The 22,874-nt window shown below is 42.9% G+C and overlaps 1 protein-coding gene across 3 annotated transcripts in view; it reads right to left on the bottom strand.

The window, feature by feature from the left end:
• The window catches only part of ddah1 (dimethylarginine dimethylaminohydrolase 1), a 73,913-nt gene that overhangs the window by 50,206 nt on the left and 833 nt on the right, over nucleotides 1-22,874 (bottom strand). The window contains exons 1-2 of one of the 3 annotated variants that reach the window (XM_076726109.1): nucleotides 17,914-18,040; nucleotides 17,437-17,763 (exon numbers count right to left, since the gene is read on the bottom strand). The exons of 1 other annotated variant lie outside the window; for it this stretch is intronic. In XM_076726109.1, the coding sequence (XP_076582224.1) occupies nucleotides 17,437-17,730 (294 nt within the window). In that variant the 5' untranslated portion in view covers nucleotides 17,731-17,763; nucleotides 17,914-18,040. Of the gene's footprint in view, nucleotides 1-17,436; nucleotides 17,764-17,913; nucleotides 18,041-22,874 lie in introns of those variants that run through there. One more of the 3 variants, XM_076726110.1, reaches the window with a different exon arrangement.

Genomic DNA, 22,874 nt, shown 5'->3' with positions numbered 1-22,874 from the left:
GAACGCCGGCATACACCTGTTCCTTTCAACTCACGCTTCTTTGCCTCACACCTCTCCCTCTGCACCTGGTCTATGCTGTGCATGTAGTTGTGAATGTGCTTTTGTAGTGTTTGTATGTGCACATTTTGGGCTGTGCTGCAGACTCCTCGGCTGAGACTGGTAGAAGGAATGAGAGCTGAAATAGATTCAGCCGTGCGCTATCAAGTTTTTGTGCTATTTTTGCAGCTGCTACTGCTGAGTGAACCCTCTGACTGTGGTTTGTCCATATTATCTCTGGCAAACAAGACCCATAACATGACCCGCACACTCCTCTCCATCACATGTTGCTCTCCCTGGAGACACGTTTCACTGCGTAACGTGATGAATTGCTTGAGACAAGCATTTGTGAGCAGATTTCTCAATGTTCCATCTTAAATAAATGGGTTTTATAGCAGAACTAAACTTTCATACTCAGAGGCAACTTCAACAGATGCAACCAGCAAGAGAAAGCCTGCTCTTTAACAGCGTCTGACATTTCAGTTTATGGGCAATTATTGCCATGCATCTCAATATTATGTAATTATCTTGGAGCTGTCAAGCAAACTTTGCTTGAGGATCCAGACTATTTCCACAAAGTGACAACAGTGTAATTTCAAATTTATTTGAGCCAATGGTTCCCGTGTGTTTCAACCTTTACAGCAGAGTGTGTGCTAAAAGGGAAATGGAGCCATTATGACAGAGGAGAGGGTGGCAGACTCTTCCTAACAGCTCTGCTAATAATGACGCTGGCATCTGCAAGACACTGTACCGTTTCCAAAACATTACCGGAGCTACTTGGCCATCATTCAGCTCCGTCAGGCCTCTGAGAATTGTAGGACCTCTGATAAGTCGACCCTCAGGCTCAAAAGATCATAACAAGCCTAATTTAGTCCTTTCAGAGCTGATTTGGCTTCAGGCTATCTGAGTCATCACCACCTTTCAAGTCATTAACAAACCCCCCGAGTCATGCAAGGTGTTTTACCTCTGACAGTGACTGAGTGTGATATAACTCCATATCTCTTCTAAGCAAACAGATGAAACCGCAACACATTAAAGGACTTATCACGCTGATTAATCCGAGTCAACTGACAAAGATTATTCAAGAACAATTTAGATAATCACCATCATCATCATGCAAAAATGTCAAAAGGTGTATTTTCTTCCAGCTTCCCACACTGTGAGGACTTCCTGCTTTTCTCTGCTTTCTATCGCTGTAAAGTGAATTTATTTGGATTGATTTCGACATTTTGTTTGGACCAAACCTGAACATGTCACTTTGGGATCTGCAAATCTGTGTATTAACTGAGCATTTTTGAACCATTTTCTAGCATTTTAGAAACTACGCAATGTCTTGATTAATTGAAATAATCAAGAGAGTATTTAAAAATTAAATAGTAATGGTTAGCCTAGACCTGCTACAAATCAGTACAAAGATGTCAGACACTCGAGCTGGACCAAATACAAGGCCAGTCCGTTGCTGTTGATGATATAACTGTGTGACCTGCAAAGCTGATACTAGCAATCAGGCTTCCTGGAGCGCTAATGTGCTGATCCAGTCTGCTAATCAACTGATAGGAACACATCCTCTACTCGCCGACGGGATTCCAGTTCATCAGTCTGCCTGCTGACCCTGCAGCCCCTGACCTGTGATCACCTGCCAAGACTGTTTCCAGTGAAGCCGGGCAACAAGCGAGAGACTGGCCGAGTGTGATGTGCCCCCCGCGGTGTTTTTATTATTAACTTGATCTTATGACAAAGATACGACAGCACGCATACATACACGCACGTGCACTTACATACACACACACGTTCCTTTGCTCTGGGCGATCAAACATCTGTTAATTGGAAGTCGTGCGCAGAGTTAGCCGATGGCAAATGTGGGTGTATCTGCGCACATCAGGAGGTGCAGGAAGAGAAAGATTGATTTCGTCAAACGATCAACTTACAAGCTCACTGTGTGTGTGCGTGCGTGCACACGTGGGCCTTTTCTACTCTTTCCAATTTTCCGGAAGTCTGATGGAGCCTCCCACTGCTCTGGGCCCCAGTGGATGAGTTCTTATTGTGGGTTTGGAGCCCTGGAGCAATTAGATGAGTTTATGGTAAGCGCTAAGAAGCGGAGAAGCTTGTCATTCTGTCAGAGCTGATTTCCCCCTCGCTCCAAACGCCGACCTCTCTGGGCTGCCAAGGGTGGACGCGGCCCACAGCCGTGTATTTAAGAAAGAGTTGAGGGAAGTGGAATGTTTTTGAACCCTGCAGTGATTCAGTTTTTACTTCCTGTAACTACATTCTGTTGCCAAGCAATCTGAGCCAAAACATGCTTGCTGTATTTGATGCCTGGCAACATAAATAACTCTTATTCAGTAAAGGGAGACTTGGGATACGTTTGTGTGAACAGATGGACCCACGGTGGCTTGGGGAAGTATCTGGGGCTCTTCAAAGCTTCCATTCTAAGGGATTTTTCAGATTTTATTGGTTACAGTACTACACATGCATTCTGAATATTAATAAAAGGTTAGGGAGGTTGTAGGTCTTCAAACGCAGCAGAGGGAATCTGGATGAACACACTGGCACAATGGCTTTAAAAGTTACCTACAGTGGTGAGGTGTCCTGCCATGGCATGGCACAGGACTGAAGTCCAAAACATTCTTTCCACAAGCAGAGTAAAAACACATTATAAACAGTGAAAGCACTAGCATAGCATTCCCTACACATGAATGAAAAAAAAATCTATGTTGCACCTCCCCATGCAGTCCCAAGAGCATTTCCCAACACTGTTGATGTCTTTTTTTCCAAGTGCTGTGCCAACAAAATACTTCATCCGCTCCACCTCTGAGGCCTGTGTATCCTCCTGAGTCTCTCTACGAGATTCACCTCTTTACTAAAGTATTTGCTGGAAAACTAAATAAACACAGTTACACAATGGAAATGGGGGTCTTACGTAACTGACACCAGCCATGCAGTGGCCCAAATGTAACAATTTTCACCGCTCTGAACTTGAATACCACCCACACGCATGCATATACACACTGTAATGTATATACACGGACCTGCTATGTAACGTGCCTCTTCACATCTGCAGGGATTACGGAATGATTCCTGAAATAAACACCTGGAGGTGAGGCAGACCTCTCTGACGCTACACTCAGACACGAAGGTCTCTTATACGCAACATGTTCACTGTCATTTTCAAGCATATGTGACCATTGTTATCATTCAGCATCCAGTGTGTTTCCTCTGTCAAACTTTACCACTTCAGAGCTATGAATAAGCTGTTAACGACAACATCAGAAGTTAATTAACTCATCTAATACATGCTGAATTGGTCTCTGAGGGCCTCAGAGTCATGGGCTGAATTCCTGTTTTCTTGTAAATCTGAAAAAAGGCAAGCGCCACATCTCATCTGTTACAAATTTAAGTTAGATAATGTTAAATTTTCTCTTGGGGAAACTGATGGCTCAAATGTGTAGTGCACCTAATCTAACAGTAGAAGTCTGTATTGTTAATAGCTATATTGTCCACACTTTCCGGTGTCATACCAGTGAATGTACGTGAGTCAGTGGAGGTCCAGGAATATACAGAGCTGCTGAGACCAGAGAGACAATAAATGCCAGTTTACACAAGATACACAATTAACTGATGTGATGTCAACTGCGACCATCTCTTTCAATGACTTCTTTTGTCCAACTAGCCGACCAAAACCCAGAAAGATTTCATTTACACTGGAAACTTTTGGCATAAAATACTAAATCAGCTCGTTATTTTCACATTTTTCGACGATTGTATTAATCAACTGATGTTTTCGGCACTGACACATTTCAGTGCTGGCTCTGCTCTGCTCTGCTCTGCTCTGTGCATGACTGAGGAGACTGGCTGGCGGAGAAGAGGTGTGTGTTTTCAGTATGATCCTTGGCGTGAGAACAGACTGAGAGCGGACATCACACCACACTGTGACAGCCGAGGGCAGACAGGAGAGGCAACACACACCTCCCAGCCCAGCCCTGATACCTGCCTTGCCCCTCTGGACCTCTCACACATTCACACATTCACATACACACACACACACACATTCACATACACACACACACACACGCACACGCACACGTACACGCACACAAAAACACACCATATACATGTGAATGCGTACATACAAACACACAGAGCACAAATCCACTGTCAATTTACACAAGATTCAAATAATTACTACTGTCTGGTGGTTTTAAACTTTGTAGTTTTGTCTGTGAAGGACAAAAACAACAAAACTGTGGTCGGCTGAAATCTGTGGGAACTAACAGTTTTCCTCTCCTTCTTTTGCATACACACGTCTAATAGCCCGTCTGTGAACATGTCCAAAGCTGCCACATACACAGACTATCAAAGATCTCTGAAAATACGCAGGTAATGACTGATGCTTGATTGTTTTGGCTCAGGTGGCTTCTTCAAGTCTGAGCAGTTGTCTCTGCTTGTCAATTAGATACTAACTAAATACAGTATGGCATCAGAGGTGCTGGGAATATCTGTAGACGCATCTAAAATGACTTGAATTCTGGTACTGAACATGAATATCAATGCAGACATGCTTATAAATCACAGCAGATCGTGGTAATTGCTCAATGCAGCCCCAAGCGGTAGGTCACTGCTGCTGGGTGCACACTGGTATGTGTGAAAGAGAGTTAGTTTTATTAGCTGCTACCGGCAAGCTAGGCTACATACTTAAACAGCAATGTGATAAAGTAGAGGTGGACAGCTGTAAAACACTTTACACTTTAAATTCACAGTCACTGTACGATGGTGGCAGCAGAAACCTAAAAACCTGGGCAAATAAAACCAACATTATCTCAATGGCTACAGGTGAACTTGAAAATGTTCCTTTGTGCTAAAGTGAGCCAATAAAGGCTGTTTGATGTCAGCAGCTCAAAAGAGATGTAACTGAGACACGCCACTGTACACACGCACAAATTACACATAGGTGCAAGAGATACAAGAGACGAACACCCGCCCGCGGCCCGCAGCCTGGTCCTGACACTCTAAGCACATTGTAGCACCCAGTCGACACATACTGTCTCCTGACTCACCCTCATGTGGAAACTAGACACCTGAATCTCACCTCCTGTGTCTGAGAATGAATGCACTCACATGCACAGACAGCAAGCATGTGTGTGTGAATGAAGACAGGCTTAATTGTTAATACACACATGCAAATAAGACACATTCCACAGATGAATTCATGCAGACCAACGCTAAAAAAAGACATTAAAGGGTAAGTTCACAGATCTTATACCTTGCAGTCTTTTTCGGTCTTGGGAAGTACTGCTGCATACACGAAAACATTGTGTTAAGTGTTTGGAAAATGTAAAAAGTTTGAAAAAAGTGAGAGCAGAGACACTAAACAAAAACAGTTCAGCTGTTGGCCATAAAACCAAAACAATGAGCTGAAAGATGATAAAATGCTTCATAGAGCTGAGGGGAGTTAAACAGTTGGTGTTAATTCTCTGTGGATTCATATCAGCAAGTGGCCTCTCTGACTTTACACGTCATCACTTGACCCATTGTTAATACTGGAATTACCACCTTGTGGTTGTCTGCCAACCAGTGAAGCTGCAGTTTACTGAGATACTGTGTTCACAAGAATGGGATAAACGTATGGATACAGCGCGACAGATAGCCCGAAAACATAAGATAAGCCTGCAGCCACAGCTGTCCACAGCACGGAGGCATAATAAAACTGATTAATGCAGCTTCAGCGTCGATATTTTAAATTGAACTAAGTGCCTGTAATATGCTTATTGTATCTATATACATTCTCAAAGACATGCTAATACCCAAGTAATCCTGAGACAGTTAGAGGGGACAGGCTATCACAACAGTTGTAATGCAATTTAAAACTCAAGCAGCTTCAGGATCAGAATATTGATATCAGCTCATTCCTTGTTCCTTCTAAGGCCTCATAAAAAGAAATGAACTGAATACTGCTCGCCGCTGCTATGAGCACTTCTTTGCAGAGAACAGTCAGTGCATAATGAATCCTGAATCCTCTAAATCACCGGATCATTAGCCCGGCCTCTGTTAATCCCACTTACATCAAATGGCTCACCGATTGAGGAGTCTGACAGCAATCTCTCCGGAGGGAATGAGAATCACAGCAGCATGCAGCAGAAACCGCTCAGCATCCTGCTCAGAAACATGAAAATAGAGCACATGGGTACAAGACCACATATTGCTCAATGGCTGAGATTCTCTCATTTTGTTGGCCAAGATTCCCCCGCTCACTGGTAAATTCAATTTGAGAGTGCTCCGAACTTTGGCATGATTAAAAACTACTCTGTGAACGGCATTAGTGGGACTGAATGATGGAGCAGAGAAAAATGCTAACTCAGATAGGGCGGTTCTGGAGCGAAAACGGCGTCAGAGATATATCACTTTCATCAAAGACCGATGAGTAGACCTTTCCAACGAGGCGGAGTGCACAAGAAGTTCATACAGTGACAGGAATATTTGCTCCACGCTGTGATGGATGGGCCAAAAATTAAGAGAAGACATGTGAAGCATGCATCAAGGATAAAGTATTCGCCGTGATGAGGAGTTATCATGTTTGTGGTTAGTGAATATGTCAACAAAAAACAGGCCGATGCATTCCTGGTCAGTTTCAGGTTAAATCTCTATAAATCTGCGGCACTACAACAGGTTTGCCGGGGAGAGACAAAAGGAAAAAAGATAATTGTGCTGGCAAGAAAGAAGAAGGCAAGGAGAGAGCTACGATGACAGGAATAAAAAGTATACCGAAGCGTGCTGCAGAGACAAATCGCTTCATGTTGCTGTCAGAATGATCATTTTGAAACAATATTGGCTGTGGGTTCTGGGAGTCGAGCAGATGTGAAAACAGTGTTTTTGCCTGGGCAGTGCTCTGGAGGCTTCGCATTTTCGACACACACTGCCACAGCGATGTGCAAGGTATGACTGAGCCTTGCTTTAGCTTGTCCTCCCAGGACGCCATCCAAAAATGAGACATGAAATTGACATGATTGAGTGTGTGCGCCTGCCGTCTGTATCAAGGAGAAAAGATAGATGGGGAGTGACATGCAGGTACGTCTGCAGCTGAAAGCTTTTCTGTGTGTGGAACTTAGCACACATTCATATGCATACCACGTTGGGTGAGCTCTATTGGTGTGTCTCTTTTTTGTTTTCCACAGTTTAAACAATGACTAGTCATATTGTGAAAGACCAAAAGGGTGTGAAAGGGCAGTTTATTTAAGGTGTGTGCTGAAGCGGATGTAGGCATCATAGCAGTGGGTCGCTGTGCGTCAGGGGTCTGGTTCAGGCCGGCTTAATCTTGACATGTAAATACAAAATCCAGCCCTTCCAAGTAATGTGAGGCGAAGGGGTGAAGAGTTTATAATTTGCTCAGTGTCTCCGAGGCAGTTCGCTCCGAAACAACCTGATTGGAATTGACATGGAGGGCCTAAAGTTACAGTCGCACTTCGAGGAATTTCACAAGGAAAAAGTGCAACGGATAACCTCTTTAGTCCTAGTCTGAAAGTTCATTTTCAACTTATTTCCCTTGTTTTCACCAATATTACATGGCTTACTTCACTCTTGATGTAGCTCCAAGTCACCAGAAGCACTGCTGTGCCTCGCACGGACACACAGTGCCAAAACCAAAACAGTTTCAGCCATGTCTCCTCAGCACTGCACTGAGCACAGCCTACGTTACATGTCTGAATTGTGCGCAGAATTAGATTACTTCAGATAGCATGAGCTCATCGGAAAGCAGACGATTTAAGTAAGCAGTCTGATGGCGGCCTCCTTTGATGTTCTGTCAATTTAGACTGCCGACGGGAAAAACGCAATCACGTCAACACCTAGGTGATAATTATGCGTAGGATATGAGGAGCTATTTTGACAGCCGCATACCTGTAGTCGCACACTGTGGAGGTAAGAAACATTTCTACATTTCCATATGCAACTTTCCAGGCACATATCCAGGTTACATCTTCATCTGCATTTTAGTATCCTGTTTCGAGCTTGCAAACAGACTCACTTACTGCTGCAACTAATGATCACTTCCAATTATTGAGCAATTGTCTTTAAAGTGTCAGAAAACAGTGACAGTCACACTTCTCCACATCATTCTGTGACATCTCAGAAGCGCCACCTGGACCACACTGTTGATTGTCAAGTGATGTCTGTGGGGTGCAGCACTAGTAAATACTGTACATTACAGCAGTATATTTTCAACAAATCACTGTCTGTTCATGCAGAATATGGGCAGCAGGTGCAGCACTTCCTCAAACACGGGTATATCTCATTTTAGCATCAGAGGTGGGAGCCAAATGCCGTCAGCAGGCCTTGAGGTAAAATGAAGGCCATTGAGACAGTTGTTTGGTGGAAGCAGAGTAAACCGTGACTGTCAACTGGACTGACAGGAAAGAGTGGTTATAGCCTGCAAGACGCAAGATTTTGGCTCTGCATCTCCTGCAAGCAATGAAGCTGATGTCGACGGTTTGTATCTCTGAGGGAGGGTGCTGTTTTTAAGAGTGAGAACAAAAGGGACGGAGTGAGAGTGAGAAGTCAAACAGTGACAGAGAGAGAAGAGTGAGAGAGAGCAGAGAGAGAGATTATAAGATCTTGCATAGATTTGTCTCAATTAGTCTTGATTGATTTCTGCTATGTTTACAGAGTGCAGCAAAATGTGGCAGAAGCCATCGTGCCATTACCACTGAAATATTTGTTTAAGTGAGAGCCAATGCTAAGTAAGCAAATGCAATCCTTCTGCATCCACCCAGTCCTCAGTATTAGAGGTGTTGCATAATCTGCCTTCAAACAACATCTTTCAGCACTGTTTTAACTAAATAAATATGGCCAACACGCCCAAAGCATGCAACCAATTACAAATTAATGACAACTAGGTATTTTTGTTATGTGATTTAGAAATTCAAACACATCAGTACTTCTTCAGCGAGGGATGGTATATGTTTAGGTATTCAGGGGGGCTGTGGGTTTACTCTCATCAACACCGTTGGAATCAAAGGTTAACAAGGCCACCCATCAGACCTGATGAAAAAACAAAGCCTGTGATGTAAAGCACAAAGTTTCTGCTCAAGGCTGAAAGCAATCATTTCCAATCACAAGTTGAACATTACTAACAAAACGTGCTCCATTACACAAGGGCAAGGTACCCTTTCTTTGCACAGAAAGCATCCTCAGTCGAATTATTATTATTATTTTGAGTTACTCGAACCTTCAAGAGGAAAAAAGGGTTTTGTCTTGGCTTATGTGGCGCCCTCTTTGACCTTAGAGCGACTTTTCTCAACACCACTGCACCCGGCCCACTTCCTGTGTCTTCCCCTGCTCTGTCTCACATACCAAACCAGACATTCACACACCCACGGTGACGGCTGAGCGTGACCCGGTCATTCTGTGAGGCTGAGAGGAGTTCCTGTTCACGAGTGCGCCGCAGCTGTCTCGCGGGCTGCTGGCTTGGTGGGGTTGCAGTGGGTGAACCCATGGCCAAAAGGGGGCAGGGTGACAGCAGGGTGCAGGGAGAGCTGTCTGGTCTATTCACGGTCTTTACGCAAGACTTCCTGGTACACAGGAGGGGAAAAGCCCTGGCACATGCTGACCAACCCACACTGAACACATTGTGATGATGCTGGAACAAGAAGCAACCTGGAATGGGCTGCAAAAGCTCAAAGTTCATCCCAAGTTAGCTTCTGTCACACCGTGAAATTCTAAGAAATGTCTTGGCTTTTAGTAATGTGTAAATCAGTAGCTTGGACACATCTTTGGTTCCATCCAATAAAAAACAATCTATGTAAAAAGAGCATCACAAGCTGTAACATAGCTGCCAAAAATAAGAATTCTATAGTATTAGTTTTAGTTTAGTTTACGTCACTATTAATCTATTCATTAATCCACTATTTATTTCATACTACGTTATCTGGTCTCCTTGTAACAGGTCACAGTTAAAGGGTGCAAATTTTTAGTGACAGCAAATAAAAAGTAGACTTACGTGCTTTGTATGTTCCTCTGTTAACCCTGTTACTTAGTCTGGTCTAGAATGGTAAAAGCTAGAATAACACAGTTCCTACTCAGAGTATGAGAGGCTAGATTAAGAAGTCTGGTTTACAGCAAAACTGTTTATGTGGAATGCAAAGACCTCATGTCTATTTCACTGATGCTTCTCAATGTGTTTTCAATGCGAATACATTTTCATGCCAAACAAAGACATCTCAGCAAAGGAATTTACTGCTGCCATTATCGTATTACTGGAAATATAAGTTGTGTTTTCTGTATTGAAAGCAGGCGAACCTATACTGATCAAAGAGAAATTCTGACTTTTTCACTGGCAGGCCATGGACGCTGTTGAGTGGTTGATTCATGGGAAGGGTGATGGTGAATTTCAGGTAAATATAAATCTTTAATCGGCTTAACCTCAGAAGACCTCGGAAGACCTTAAGATTTTTAACAAACTGAATCAGAGTCAGAGGACGGGAGAGGCAGCAGCACCGCGATGTTACGAATGAACACGCCAGACGAGGAGTCAGACGACAAACAGTGCGAGGAAGGGCGGGTTAAATGTGGTAGGAATGTGACAGACAGATGGGGAAGGCACATTGACCTCGGCCCACATGCTACTTGGCGGGTTACAGGTGTCTCACCCTCCTCCCACGTTCACACACGGATGTGAAGCCTCCGTGACGGAAACCAGGTCGGTTCCGTTGGGGAAGTCATATAAGAGCGGGAAGGATGGCGAGGAATCCTCATCTGCAGGCTGTCTAGTCAAAACAAGGCTTCTGTGCTGTCTGGTGTTAGTGCGGGGGCAACTACACGAGGCACGACCAGAGAGGGGCCTGCATGGACATAAACTGCAAGGACTGAACCTAAATATTACGTCTATAAAAACATGACCTAAATACTGTGTCTGTGGAGCAGATTTTCCATCCTGTCTCCAGACTTGAATTGACACCTAGGCCTTTAACACTTGTTATGACAGATTTTAGCACTTTTTAATGACCATTATTTTCCAGGCTCCTTAAGCTTAACTTACAGTAACTGCTTACAGCAGTATACCATTTTAAGATACAGTAAGTATCAATTGGCACTTGCAAAACAGATAATAGCTGCACTTAAGTCATCACTGTCTGAGCTGTGGTGGTAAAAGGTGGCAGGTTTAGTAATCATTTCACGGTGGATTTAAACCAAAGTTCATTCGATTGATAAAGCTAAAAAGCACACATTTCTGCCCTGATCACATGTTCTGAACTCAGTTTTTTCAGCTTCAGTGAAAACAGTATGAAGTGAAAGTACTAGAATAGAAATAAATTCTCTTTGTCAGTTCAGGAAATGACATTTGTCTTCACAGTCATACTCAGACAGCAGCAGCACAGCCTGAAGTTCACGATATGAGAAAAAGTCACCCAACTGCAGCTACTGGGAGACAGCTAAAATTACATGAAGCAGTTTATCAGAGTTCAGAACGAAATCACCACTTGTCGTGGCTGCTGGATTGAGAGTTTATTCTGTTTTTGACCAAAAATACTGCAAAAACAGTACTGCAAAAGGCAAAAGTGCTGTAGTTTTTAAACCCCAAAACCAGTTTCAATAACACTTAGAGAAAATAAAAATCTCATAAATCTCATCAGAGCGATTCTCCCGGGCTGACATTTGAACAAGCTTTCCAAAGTTTAAACCTTTAAAATGATGTGGGAGAATCTACGACTGCATTAGTGAAGGTGCTTCACCTTGTTGTTGAATATGTAGTGAAAATGTCATCGAAGCACTGGGTAATGTAACTGTAAATAATATCTATAGAAGAGATTAAGATAGATGGAGCTGGCGATGTCAGACAGCTGGGTGCAAAGCCACCAGCTTCATCAGAATTTACTGAAAGTGTCTTCAGCCGTGGTAAATGCACCTCTGTCCTCTGAGATGCTTGAATTACACCCACCCTGTTCTATCACCTATAATGTAGAAAAAAACTTTAACCACACATCTGCTGAGTCAAGACTATTTCAACTTCAAAAAATAAGCATTTCTCTGTAAATCCTGTGTCTTTGGGCTTTTTCAGCATGCATCTGTAATGGTAATTTTGCCGCTTTCAAGTCCAGCGTGCTTGTCTGATAATGTCAAGGCTCCAGACACCAGCTTATTCCGAGGTGGTGAAGTGGCACAGTGAAGGTTGTGTTTATGCAGATTAGGCAGAGAAGTGCAATTTTGGAACTGGTTTTGTCTTGAAATTGGACTTTGCCTGCTCTGACCACCACATCGTGCAAAAGCAAGTGCAAAGAACACTTTTTTGTGGCTTTACCTGGTGAAGGCACACATACTGACCTTTTTCAAAAGTCACAAACATCCATTTCACACATGCATGTATGCTTTGGTATTCCCAATTTAATGTCCATGTTGCTAGATACCAGAGATAGACTTAGGTGAACTGGCCCTTTAACTGCAGATTGACTGTGATTGCTCAGCTCTTCACTCTGTCACAGTGAGTGAACCCAGATATCCTGTGGAGAAAACTCATTTTGGCCACTTGTGTCCAGCACCTCTCTGTTTCAGTCGCAAGCTTGTCACCACAGTGAGAATGAAGACGGTAAGCTTAGATTGTTTTTCTGTGGCTCAGGCCACACTCAATAAACAAATATCTGCACACAAATGACCAATACTTACTAAAAACAGTATATACAATGAGCAATATTGAGTAAATCATTGCACTCCTTCGACCAGTCAGAGACAAGGACAAGGACTTGGACAAGATGGCTCACCAGCTTCCCATGAACTAACCAAACCACTAATTATGTAACATGGGGGCAAATTACATGTACTGCTGCTTGGCGCCATTATCTCTGTACTACCTTGACTAAATCTAGTAACTGTCCCTTTAGTTCAGGCTGAGCTGCAAAAACATTTCCACCTTAAACTCCCCTGATCTTTGAGTCCTGCGATACCCTTTTACCCTCACACATACAAAAGGTGTGACACCTGAACTCCTTTACCTGAGTTGGTGCTGAAAAACTATCAATAAAGTATGTAAGCAAGCGAAAACATGTGAGTTTTGATTGGCACAAGGAATGCCAGCAGCTCAAAACTTGCATTAGAGCATCTACAGAAAGTAGTGACAACATGCTGCAAAACAGTCTTCAACAAGTGCACCAATAAAATTGACTTTGAACTCATCCACATCTGCAGTATACTCATTTCCTTCCTGCCAGACATAAATACTTGATGACATTTTTAATTAGAACATTAACAGGCGGCTTGATTCACTCGTCTTTAAATTTATAGAGAAGGTATTCAAACAGCGAAGGTTACAGGAAGGAAGGTTTGGCAACCACTTCTCATCTGAAACCAATGATTAAGGTCAGGAGGGTTGACAGAAAAACTCAGATGTTGTCAGCAGGCCGGGGAAGTATTCATTATGTGCATGCCGAATACATCCCGGCGAGACTTTCCTTTGTGGCTGTTGGATCATCTAGTGAGAGTCTTCAAGGCACAAGGAGTCAATACCAACCACAAACCATTCAACACCTTAAGATCTCTGTTGGTACACAGTAAAGACCCACCTCAAAAGACTGGGTGGTGTATGACATCACACGCAACATCTGTGAACACTGCATCAGTGAAGTGGTGAGGGCCCTGAACAAGAGCTTCAATGAACACTGGAGGCAGACAGACCTGTATGCCAGAGCAAACGTTTTGAGACATTTAAAAAGTCAACTTTAACACAAAGCTAGGCTAATATTTATTATCAAGCTCTAAATGTGTATCAAATGAAACTGACTGTGGGTCAGTCCCTCAGCCTGGTCATCACACTGCACAAGGTGGTTATGTTCAATAAAAGACAAGCACACTGTTGTATACTATCTAACTAAAAACACAACTGCTTATGCTTATGACCCAATGGGCCATGAAAGACAGTCAAAGCTCATAATGGTGTTTAAGAAATGTGTTCCTGTTGGCCTTGAGAGAAGCTTGACATTGTGGAAATAATTGGGTATCTAATCTCATCACAAAGTAACTAAGGCAAAAAAAACCCCAGCAGGTTTACTTTCAAGCCATTTTTCATTAAGATCCCTAAATGGCTTCTCAAATAAGCAAGAAAATAAAGGTCATCTGACAATCTGCAGCTCTGCATTCATCTTGGCGAACGGGTTCAGTTTATCAGGCTAATGTTTAATATCATGGAATAATTAACTTTGGCTCCTTGCTGGAGGTTGCCGTGAACAATCATGTGGTCCATTTAGACAAGCATTTCCCTTAATAATAAAGCTTTTAAGCCACAGCCTAATGGATAAGATTCCTGCAACCTTCAAGAAATGTTTAAAAGCTTATTCCACTCCATATTGACTGACAGAGCCAAACAATAATGATCTTGCAATGCCTACAGTCAATTACAGAAAGTAAGGACCGCATCCTTCAAAGGCAGACAGGAGAATCATCAACTTGTGTAAAACAACTAGTTAATCTCCTCTGCACTGACTCAAAAGAGCAGACGAAGCAGAGGGGAACTCATGCAGACCTGATGGATGAGGGAAACTCACCAAAAACAAAATCCCACAGCATTTCAAACAGACTAAAGTGATAAACAGCATCAAGTGATTACTCCCAACTTAGATAAGAACACCTCTGAATTCCCACATCAATCCTCCTGCTGCATTGCACACCTGCACTCCACAGTATCCCATCCAAAGATTTTTAAGAACTGCTTTAGAACTTTTGTTTTTCCCCCCTGACAGCCCAAATGACCTGGCAGCACATGAAACTATGCTGGCTAATGACTGCAAACAGACTTCCAAAAATGACAAGCAGTGACAAGGCTTTCCTTCTAACTGCAACTGAAACCGAGTCTTTCCTCGTACACCTTGGCAGTAAACTGGCAGCAACAAATGGAAGACTGAGAGGGCTGAAAAAAAAAAATGTAGATTGAGGAAGGGAAAACAGACAGGGCCCTGGTTACCCATGCAGCAGGTAGGAAAGTTATGCCCTAACAGTCACTCATCAGTCTTTTTGGTCAGAAAGCAGATTCATCCAATTACGGTCGCCCAGTGCGTTTGCTGATTCTGAAGAATAAAGCTTGATTCTCTTGACTCGGTCCAACACTGAACTAGAAACACAGCATTAAGATGTAGTGTGGCAGCTGAAACGGTCGTTACGTGATGAAAACCAAGCCTCATCGTTCAATCAACAGCGAATGGGAGACAGCAATTATTCAAACACAGCATGTGTAAAGACTTAGAGGAAGGGCATTCAAACATATTGATATAACTGTACCTGACCGAGCAAACACAGGCAGGAGAAACACTTGTCATGACTACAGGAAGTGATGGATCACATAACTGTGGCTCACGTCCACTCTATTCGCAAGAGAGCTGAGAAAAAGATGAAAAACTGCTGTTTGCCATTTTCAAGAATGTCTCCCATCAAAAAAGATGTGCTCAATAATAACAGTACCATATGTCCATCTGTGAATAATGAGGCAGCGCTCACACACCAAGTGTACACTCTATTCTTAAACTTACAATAACATCATTATATGCATTATAATTATCTTATGATGTGTTACACACTGGGGACTCTCAGTCAAACAGTTTGAGAGGGGAGAGGTGTGCTCATGCATTACTAAAAGCTGCACCTTGTCATGGCAGCTGCTGCAAACAGCAGGCTGGATAAGAGTTTGGAGAAAACTTTTCACAGTCTACACTCTAGTGAACGTTGAACCTTTTACACGCGGCATGACCTGGAACAAGGAAATAACATCTCAAGTATTATCGCTATCATCACTGCAATAAAATACTAAATAATGTGCATATGATAAATTATACTGTTTGTGCTATGAACAATAAATTGAGCATGGTTCCAAAAGGCACAAATGAAACAGATTTATGGATCACAGTGTTGATGACAATGATTAACATCAACATTACCCTCTCTTTTCAATCACTGGCAAAAAACCTCAACTCTGGAACAAAAGCCTGTTTGTCTTTTTAATGTGAAAACATAATTTTGTTGATTATTCACAGCGCATCCGGCAGGACAGCACTTCAGCTCACATTATAACAATGAAATCACTTACAGTTGTGCCAAAGACAATAAATGCTCATGCATTCATTGGGATCCGTCTGTGCTGTTCACAGTCCTGTTGTTGCAAACATATTATTTATGCTCTTGCACCTCAGAAGTTGCCAATTTCTCATTCATCACAGCTGACATCTCCCATGAGCAGAATACGGGCGAGAGACCAAACCGCTGCTATAGCCACATGAAATGTGAAAAATTTCAAAATTTACATGTGAGAAAGGGTTTTGGCAGGGTGCTCATGACGTGCACACATGTGCATGCAAATGTTGCTTGCACCACATTCGACATTAATGAAATGCGCTGGCTGAAGGTAGCAGCTCCGGGCTTTTCAATCAATAACGCTGCTGCCAGTGAGGCTGGGGACCATTAGCACCACTGAGCCAAGTAAAGTGACTCTGATGTGAAATGACAGGGGCTTTCACAGAAGCCGTCCTACCGTTTCCCTCATTGTCATTCTCTCTCACACACACACACACACACCCCACATTGCAGCTACCCTCACTAGGTAACACAGCACACTCATACTGTTGTTTTCTTTCCAAAAAAATGGCTTGATTCAGAAATTTCAGCAGTCATGAAGCCTCTCGGTTTCTTAAGTCTATGTCTTTATTCTTCAGGTTATGATCCTAATCAGCCAATTGCTGTGTGAGTTATGAAGTAAGAGCTTGCAACATATCCCAGAGTGGGAACTGAAATTCAGAAAAACTGAAAACCTGTACAGTACATGCGGAAGTAACAACTGGCAGTAAAGTATACACATTGTACTATAAGCATGCACAAATTTAATATATTTGAAACTGTAGTGCAGCACCAGCATATTGTATAGAAATGTACTGTAGTCTTTCAAATGGGCGTTGCCTCATTCCTAATCACCATATGTTTTTAATAGGCTGGTGCACAGTGGTTAAAATGCGATCTCTATATGGCTCATCTGCTGATATGTCCAGCCGTCAGAGATGCAGGCCTCCCGCAAATTAAACCCTCTAAAAACTAAAGTTTCACACATTTTTGCATTAGGTTTAATTTGCTATTACGCAGCTGGAATGAGCGTTAATTGAGTTCATTATAAACTAACAAATACTTAGAGGAGGAAAACGCTGCTTTTATAAATCACACTTTTTCCTTTTTGTTTAAATCTCGGCTAAAAATCACCTACAGACTGTCACATGAATCAGCCACCTTTATGTTTAGCACTACAGCATGGGAACCTGCAGACTATTAATTGCATGCTAAGTGAGGACAGGGGGTGAGGGGGTGAGGGTGAAGGGGGGGGTGCCTTCCTCTCCACTTCCAGATCAAACTTTTTATTTTCGGCGTATCAAATATATGCCGACACTTCCCTACCTCTCTCCTCCTGCTCTCTGCCCCCATTCTGGGGATGAGCGCCGTGTCACCGCACACCACGGCCGCATCCTCCACGAACACGCAGTCCGGGAGCGACTCGTCCACGGGGAGCACGATCAGCTCCAGCCCGAGCCTGGTCCCCAGGATCTCGACGTACGCCTCGTGCTCCTTCTGCGCCTTGGCCAGGTCCACCTCCGCATGGACGGTCCGGAGCGCTCCTTTGGCCAGGGACGCGGGGACTCCTCGGACGACGGCGTGGGTGTAATGACCAAAACCTGCCATTAAACCAGCCATGTTCTGCTCTCCCTTGACTTGGCACGCTCAAATCTGCACCAAAAAAAACAAAAAAACACCCCAACAGGCAACTCAGCAAATGAATGAGAGAAACTGCTTTCAGTTAACCCGACGGTGCCTGGCTTGCTTATTTGTTCCCTGTTACTTGGTCGGGTTTTTATCCTTTATTTACTAATAGCTAACCTAAATGCAGCGTCAGTGTGTCAGTCAGCCCTGTTCCAGCCTCCAGGCGAGGACGGCGCTTCGGTGACGCGCACCGACCATCACGTGTAGCCTGCGAGTCGTCGGCGAGGCGCTCAACCCAACAAGTGACAGTCCGAAACACACTGAACCGAAAGGCTCCATCAGTTTCACGCTGCAGCAGCAACGCGGAGCCTGCAAGTCAAACTTTGTCATCCCTTCAAAGTTTCTTTAAGAGACAGAACCAAAAGAAATATTCAGTTAGCTTTCCATATATTGAAACATATCCCAATATTACGTCTTCATATTTCCGTGGTTACTTATAGATATACTTAGAGGAATCAATCAGACCTGAAATAATTGGTGAGTGATTTTATCGATTAGTCGTTTAAAAGAAAATTAATCTGCAACTATTTTTATGTGTTTTTATCACCGATTAATGATTTCAGTCTTTTTTTTTTTTTTTTTTCCAAACAAAAGTGCAAAACAGCATTTCAGTTTTGATGAGTTGCTACTTTTCTTTGTGTTATGTGAAACTAAACTCAAAATCTTTGGGTTTTGGACTCCTGGTTGGACAAAACAAACAATATGAAGACACCAGGCTGGGCTGCAGGAAACTGATCGGCAGTGTTTTTGCCATTTTCTGTCGATGAATCAAAAAATAAATAAATTGTTAGTTGCAGCCTGAGAGAATCCAGAGTGGTTGAGATGTTTGAATTTGGACTACTGTAATATTCCTCCAGACAATTTGTTGCATAAGAGTCAGATTTATGTGATGTTATGTCAGATTTATGTTATGTGCTTTGCAGAATTAGGTCACTTTAAGTTGCTGAAATCTGCAACACATTAAGATGAGTGATATCAATATACTATATCAATATGTATAAAGGGGGGGACCTTTCCCTAAAAATGGGAGAAATGGATGACATTCACACAGAAAAGCAAGAAAGAAAGACCATGAGAGCGCATCTAGTCAACCTGAGAATTTGGAGACATATGTAACTGCTTCACTCTTGGCAGACTACATGAAATAATGTACACGAACGTCAAGGGCGAGGAATATACAGTAAATCAAGGAGGAGCTCCGCTTGTCCTGCAGTGTGAGAAGCGTATGGCAAGAACACTGTGAAAGGAAGAGCGGTGTCAGTAAGCAGTGTGTATGGGTGGAGGAAGGGAGGGTGAGATGAGGAGCAGGGGGGTTATATTCCCTATGGTGCCATCTAAGGAAGGTTCTGGGCCCGGTGAAGCTGTCTGAATGGATGGAATGTTTCTTCAGACGTCCCAGAAGCACATTCTTCCACCGCGGGACCTCGGTTTGTCTTTTCTTGTTCCAAATTCACTCAATTATCCCCGACTGCTCTAACATTCCAGGACATTCCAGGAGCCCCACATTCCTTTTTCCACTCCAGCCACGATCACCAACCACCACCACCACCCTCCTCCCGACACTAACACCTGCCCCCACCCAGATTTCTTTTTTTTTTTTTTTTTGTTTTTCCATCCCTCCATTCCTCATCATGGATGGACGTGCCCCAAGAAAAGACCCTCTCTTTCTCTTTTCTCTCCTTGCGGAGGAATTTGGGTTACTTTAGATGAAGGAAAGCCCTCATATTTTAGGCACACCTGGCGAGTATATTGTGCAGCTATAAAAGAAATGAGTGAAAGCAGACACGATCCTCCAGCTGCAGCTGAAGCGGTACCTCTCATTTGTCTGGTATGATTGGACTCATGATGAGATCCTCGACGTCTAAATTGTCACAGACATGCCTGATTACACAGGTGCACAGAGCATATTTAACTCTAAGCAGCCTCACACATTTACGAATCTAATTACCACAGAAAATAAAGTGATGAAATGACATGAGATGAAATGATGAAGGTGGCGTTTCGAGATAGACGGGATTGTATTTTGGGGAATTTTGATAGCAGCTACAATTAGGTACAAGATGCACAAGACATGTTTCACTCACTAACCCTAACCCTACTGTTCTAAAGTAGTTGTTTAGCAACTTACATGCACTTATGCCCACAACTGAGTGGAACATCTTTAAAGGACATTTAAAGCACCAAAGTGCCTTTTGGGGAATTAAACCACAAAGAAAACAGGAAAAAAAGACGCTGTTGATACTTGTAGGTGGGTTCTTTTTAACATCAAATCCTACATACGCCGTCCTGCAGTCATAAATACTTGCTATGGCCCAAATGTAAACTGAGTTTTTCTTTTCTTTTTTACATTTTCAGTGGGAATGAATGGACTTTGACAGTCTAGGGAAAGCACGTACTGAGCGGCAGACTAACACATTGTAGGTATTGATCTTTTCATTTGTTGACAATAAGACCATCTAAACTACCTCCATGCTTTTCTTTTATGTGCCGTATTTGTACAGGAAGTATCTGAAACTAGATAAAGCAGGTTGAGGGAGAAACTGGGCACACAAAAAAATCTAATTACAACACTTCATCACTGAATTACTCCTGGAACACACTGAGGTCCACAGATTGGTAATATTGTGTCGGAGCATCAGAGAGTGAATTTTACCTTCAACACATCTTTGCTGTAAATAATTTAGACAGAAATGGAAGACATGTTTCCACTCTATTACAGCTGGGAATTGTGTTTTTTTGACAATGAGGAGGTCCCTGTTTTGTCATTTATTGACAGAGCCGTAGATTACTCAGATTTTTTACACTAAAGGATTGGCATTTGTGTTTTAACTGAACCTATTTCACTAGGATTACTGCGTTGTCCTACTTTGCTGCATTGCCTCCCATTTGGCCGGGCTACATCGCGTCTAAAACGGATTCAGTTTGATATCAACATGCGACAACCTGACCTATCTTTACAGCCTGTCAGGTTCTCACCCCAACAGCTGATTGGAGCCCATCTCAAAAACATTTCAGGTGTGATACTTGAAGAGGCTGAAGACTTGTTGAGTAAGTCTTTAGCCTGCTACAGAGTTTGCTTCACTGCTCTCTATGCTTTCCTCCACTATTGAAGCTCTTTACATATTCAATGCAAGATGTGCTTGAGAAGTATGAGGGCTACTCAATCTGTAGCTTCTGCTGCATGTGTGGCGTTTAAAGTAGTCAAGAATGCAAAATGAGGAATGCTATTTTCTTGTTTTTGCCAACACAGAAATACATTCGCTTGCACTTGATGTAACCCCTTCACTGGCTGTGCCATGCTAAATAGAATACCTTATTTTTTGCACCTTCCTGAAATGCGACATTGCAACAGATGTTAGCATTACCTTTAAAATGTTTGGACAACACACTAAAAACACCATAGCTTCACTTTGTTTTCAATTTTCCTGCTCAGGGCTCTCTATAACCCAACTGAACACAGTGAGCGTGTATGTCAAAAATATCCTGAACATCCCTAAAGACACTAAGAGGAGATATGCTACAGCCATGTGCTGGCTGTATGCCCCGTGTCACAGACAGATGTGGCCTGCTGGCTGATTATGTCATGACTATTTGGAAATAAGTAGAAATAAATAAATAAGCACAAACTGTCCAAAAATAATCTTGGGGGGAAATACGATGAAGAAACAACAAGATTATGAAATAACCATCCTCCCTTAAGGCTTTTTAATTAAATCAAGCCAAGATAACAAAGATAAAGGGAGAAACCACATCAATCAAGCCTGGGCTGCACCTTTTGTCACTTTTAAAGAATCAGTACAACTCACTGAGAAAAGGCGTTGAAACAAATCCAAAGACATAGAGAGCTCTGCCTTCTCAAAGCCTTTTCACATCCATATTTCTTCAGAAGTTGACTCAGTACTTTAATCTTTGGCCTCATCTCTGTCCCTGTTCACACGAAGACGACCCATAATTCAGCAGACTTCCTGCTGCTCCACGAACTGACAGAGAAAGGAAGTGTTGCAAGTACACACTGCATACCCGTTATGACATTTGTCTTGAGTATACTACAATGGAATCTGTTTTTTAAACATGCCAGGCTGTCCTGTTCTGTTCCATCTATCACATAGACATAAAAGGGGAGGCTGAGGGCTGCTCGCCACAGACTTCCTGAGAACCAAAACTGAGGGCTGCTGTCACCTCAACTGTGAATGCTCCTGGTGGGGCCTGTCAATGGGCTTCCATTACACTGAGCCACGATGCAACACAGAATCTCTCAAACTTTGGTGAACAGTGAAACCACTTATGCATCCCAGCTGGAGGCTGTGGAGCTGTTCAGACAACCATGCAACAGGGCTGTGAGCATAATGCGATGATCATTTCTGTGGAGGACAGTGAGCCCCTTCCCATTTCTGTGGGGCAAAGGCGTGTGTATACTGTATGTGTGTGTGATGGGGGTTCTCAGTGGAAACTATTACGCCTGGGCAATTTGAACATGGAGACACATGTCCAGCTTTTGGAATATTTCCTGAACCCAATGGGTAATTAAGGAACCAAGATTGCTGTAATGTTATTCTCCACTGACGTACAATGACAACACTGTTTCCTATCGCCGGCAGACACGGGCGGATGCACACTTGTCACCACACACCGCATGTCACATCACATACAGTATGCACATACACACTTGAGGGACTTCAGGTCAACATAGCAGTCAAACAAAACATGACATCAGACCTGTTAGAAACATTAATGGGAAATTCCAGCAATTTAGCATTGCACGTACACAAAGTTAGGAGGCTTGGGAACGAAAGAATGATTTAAACCAATAGCAGGGATACCCTGACTTTTACTGCCTCATATGGGTCGAGCTCCAAAAACTCTGGATCCCACATTTCCCATAATGCAACAAATAGCATGTTTTCGTTAAACCATCACTGCTAATAAATGCCCATGTCTGTTTTCATGGCCACAGTTTGTCACGCAGGCTTTCTGTGCAAAAATATATATTTAGTGCTGAAGCCCAAACTGAGAGGATGACATCATCGGGGTTATTTTTTTCAAGCTCCCTCCAGATCCAAGATATTTTACAGCTGTTT

This window comes from Chaetodon auriga, chromosome 3 (assembly GCF_051107435.1).
Source record: "Chaetodon auriga isolate fChaAug3 chromosome 3, fChaAug3.hap1, whole genome shotgun sequence".
In the NCBI taxonomy this organism is placed as follows: Eukaryota; Metazoa; Chordata; class Actinopteri; order Chaetodontiformes; family Chaetodontidae; genus Chaetodon; species Chaetodon auriga.
The sequence above is the reverse complement of the archived record's forward strand: the minus strand, read 5'-3'. Positions and strand labels throughout refer to the sequence as shown.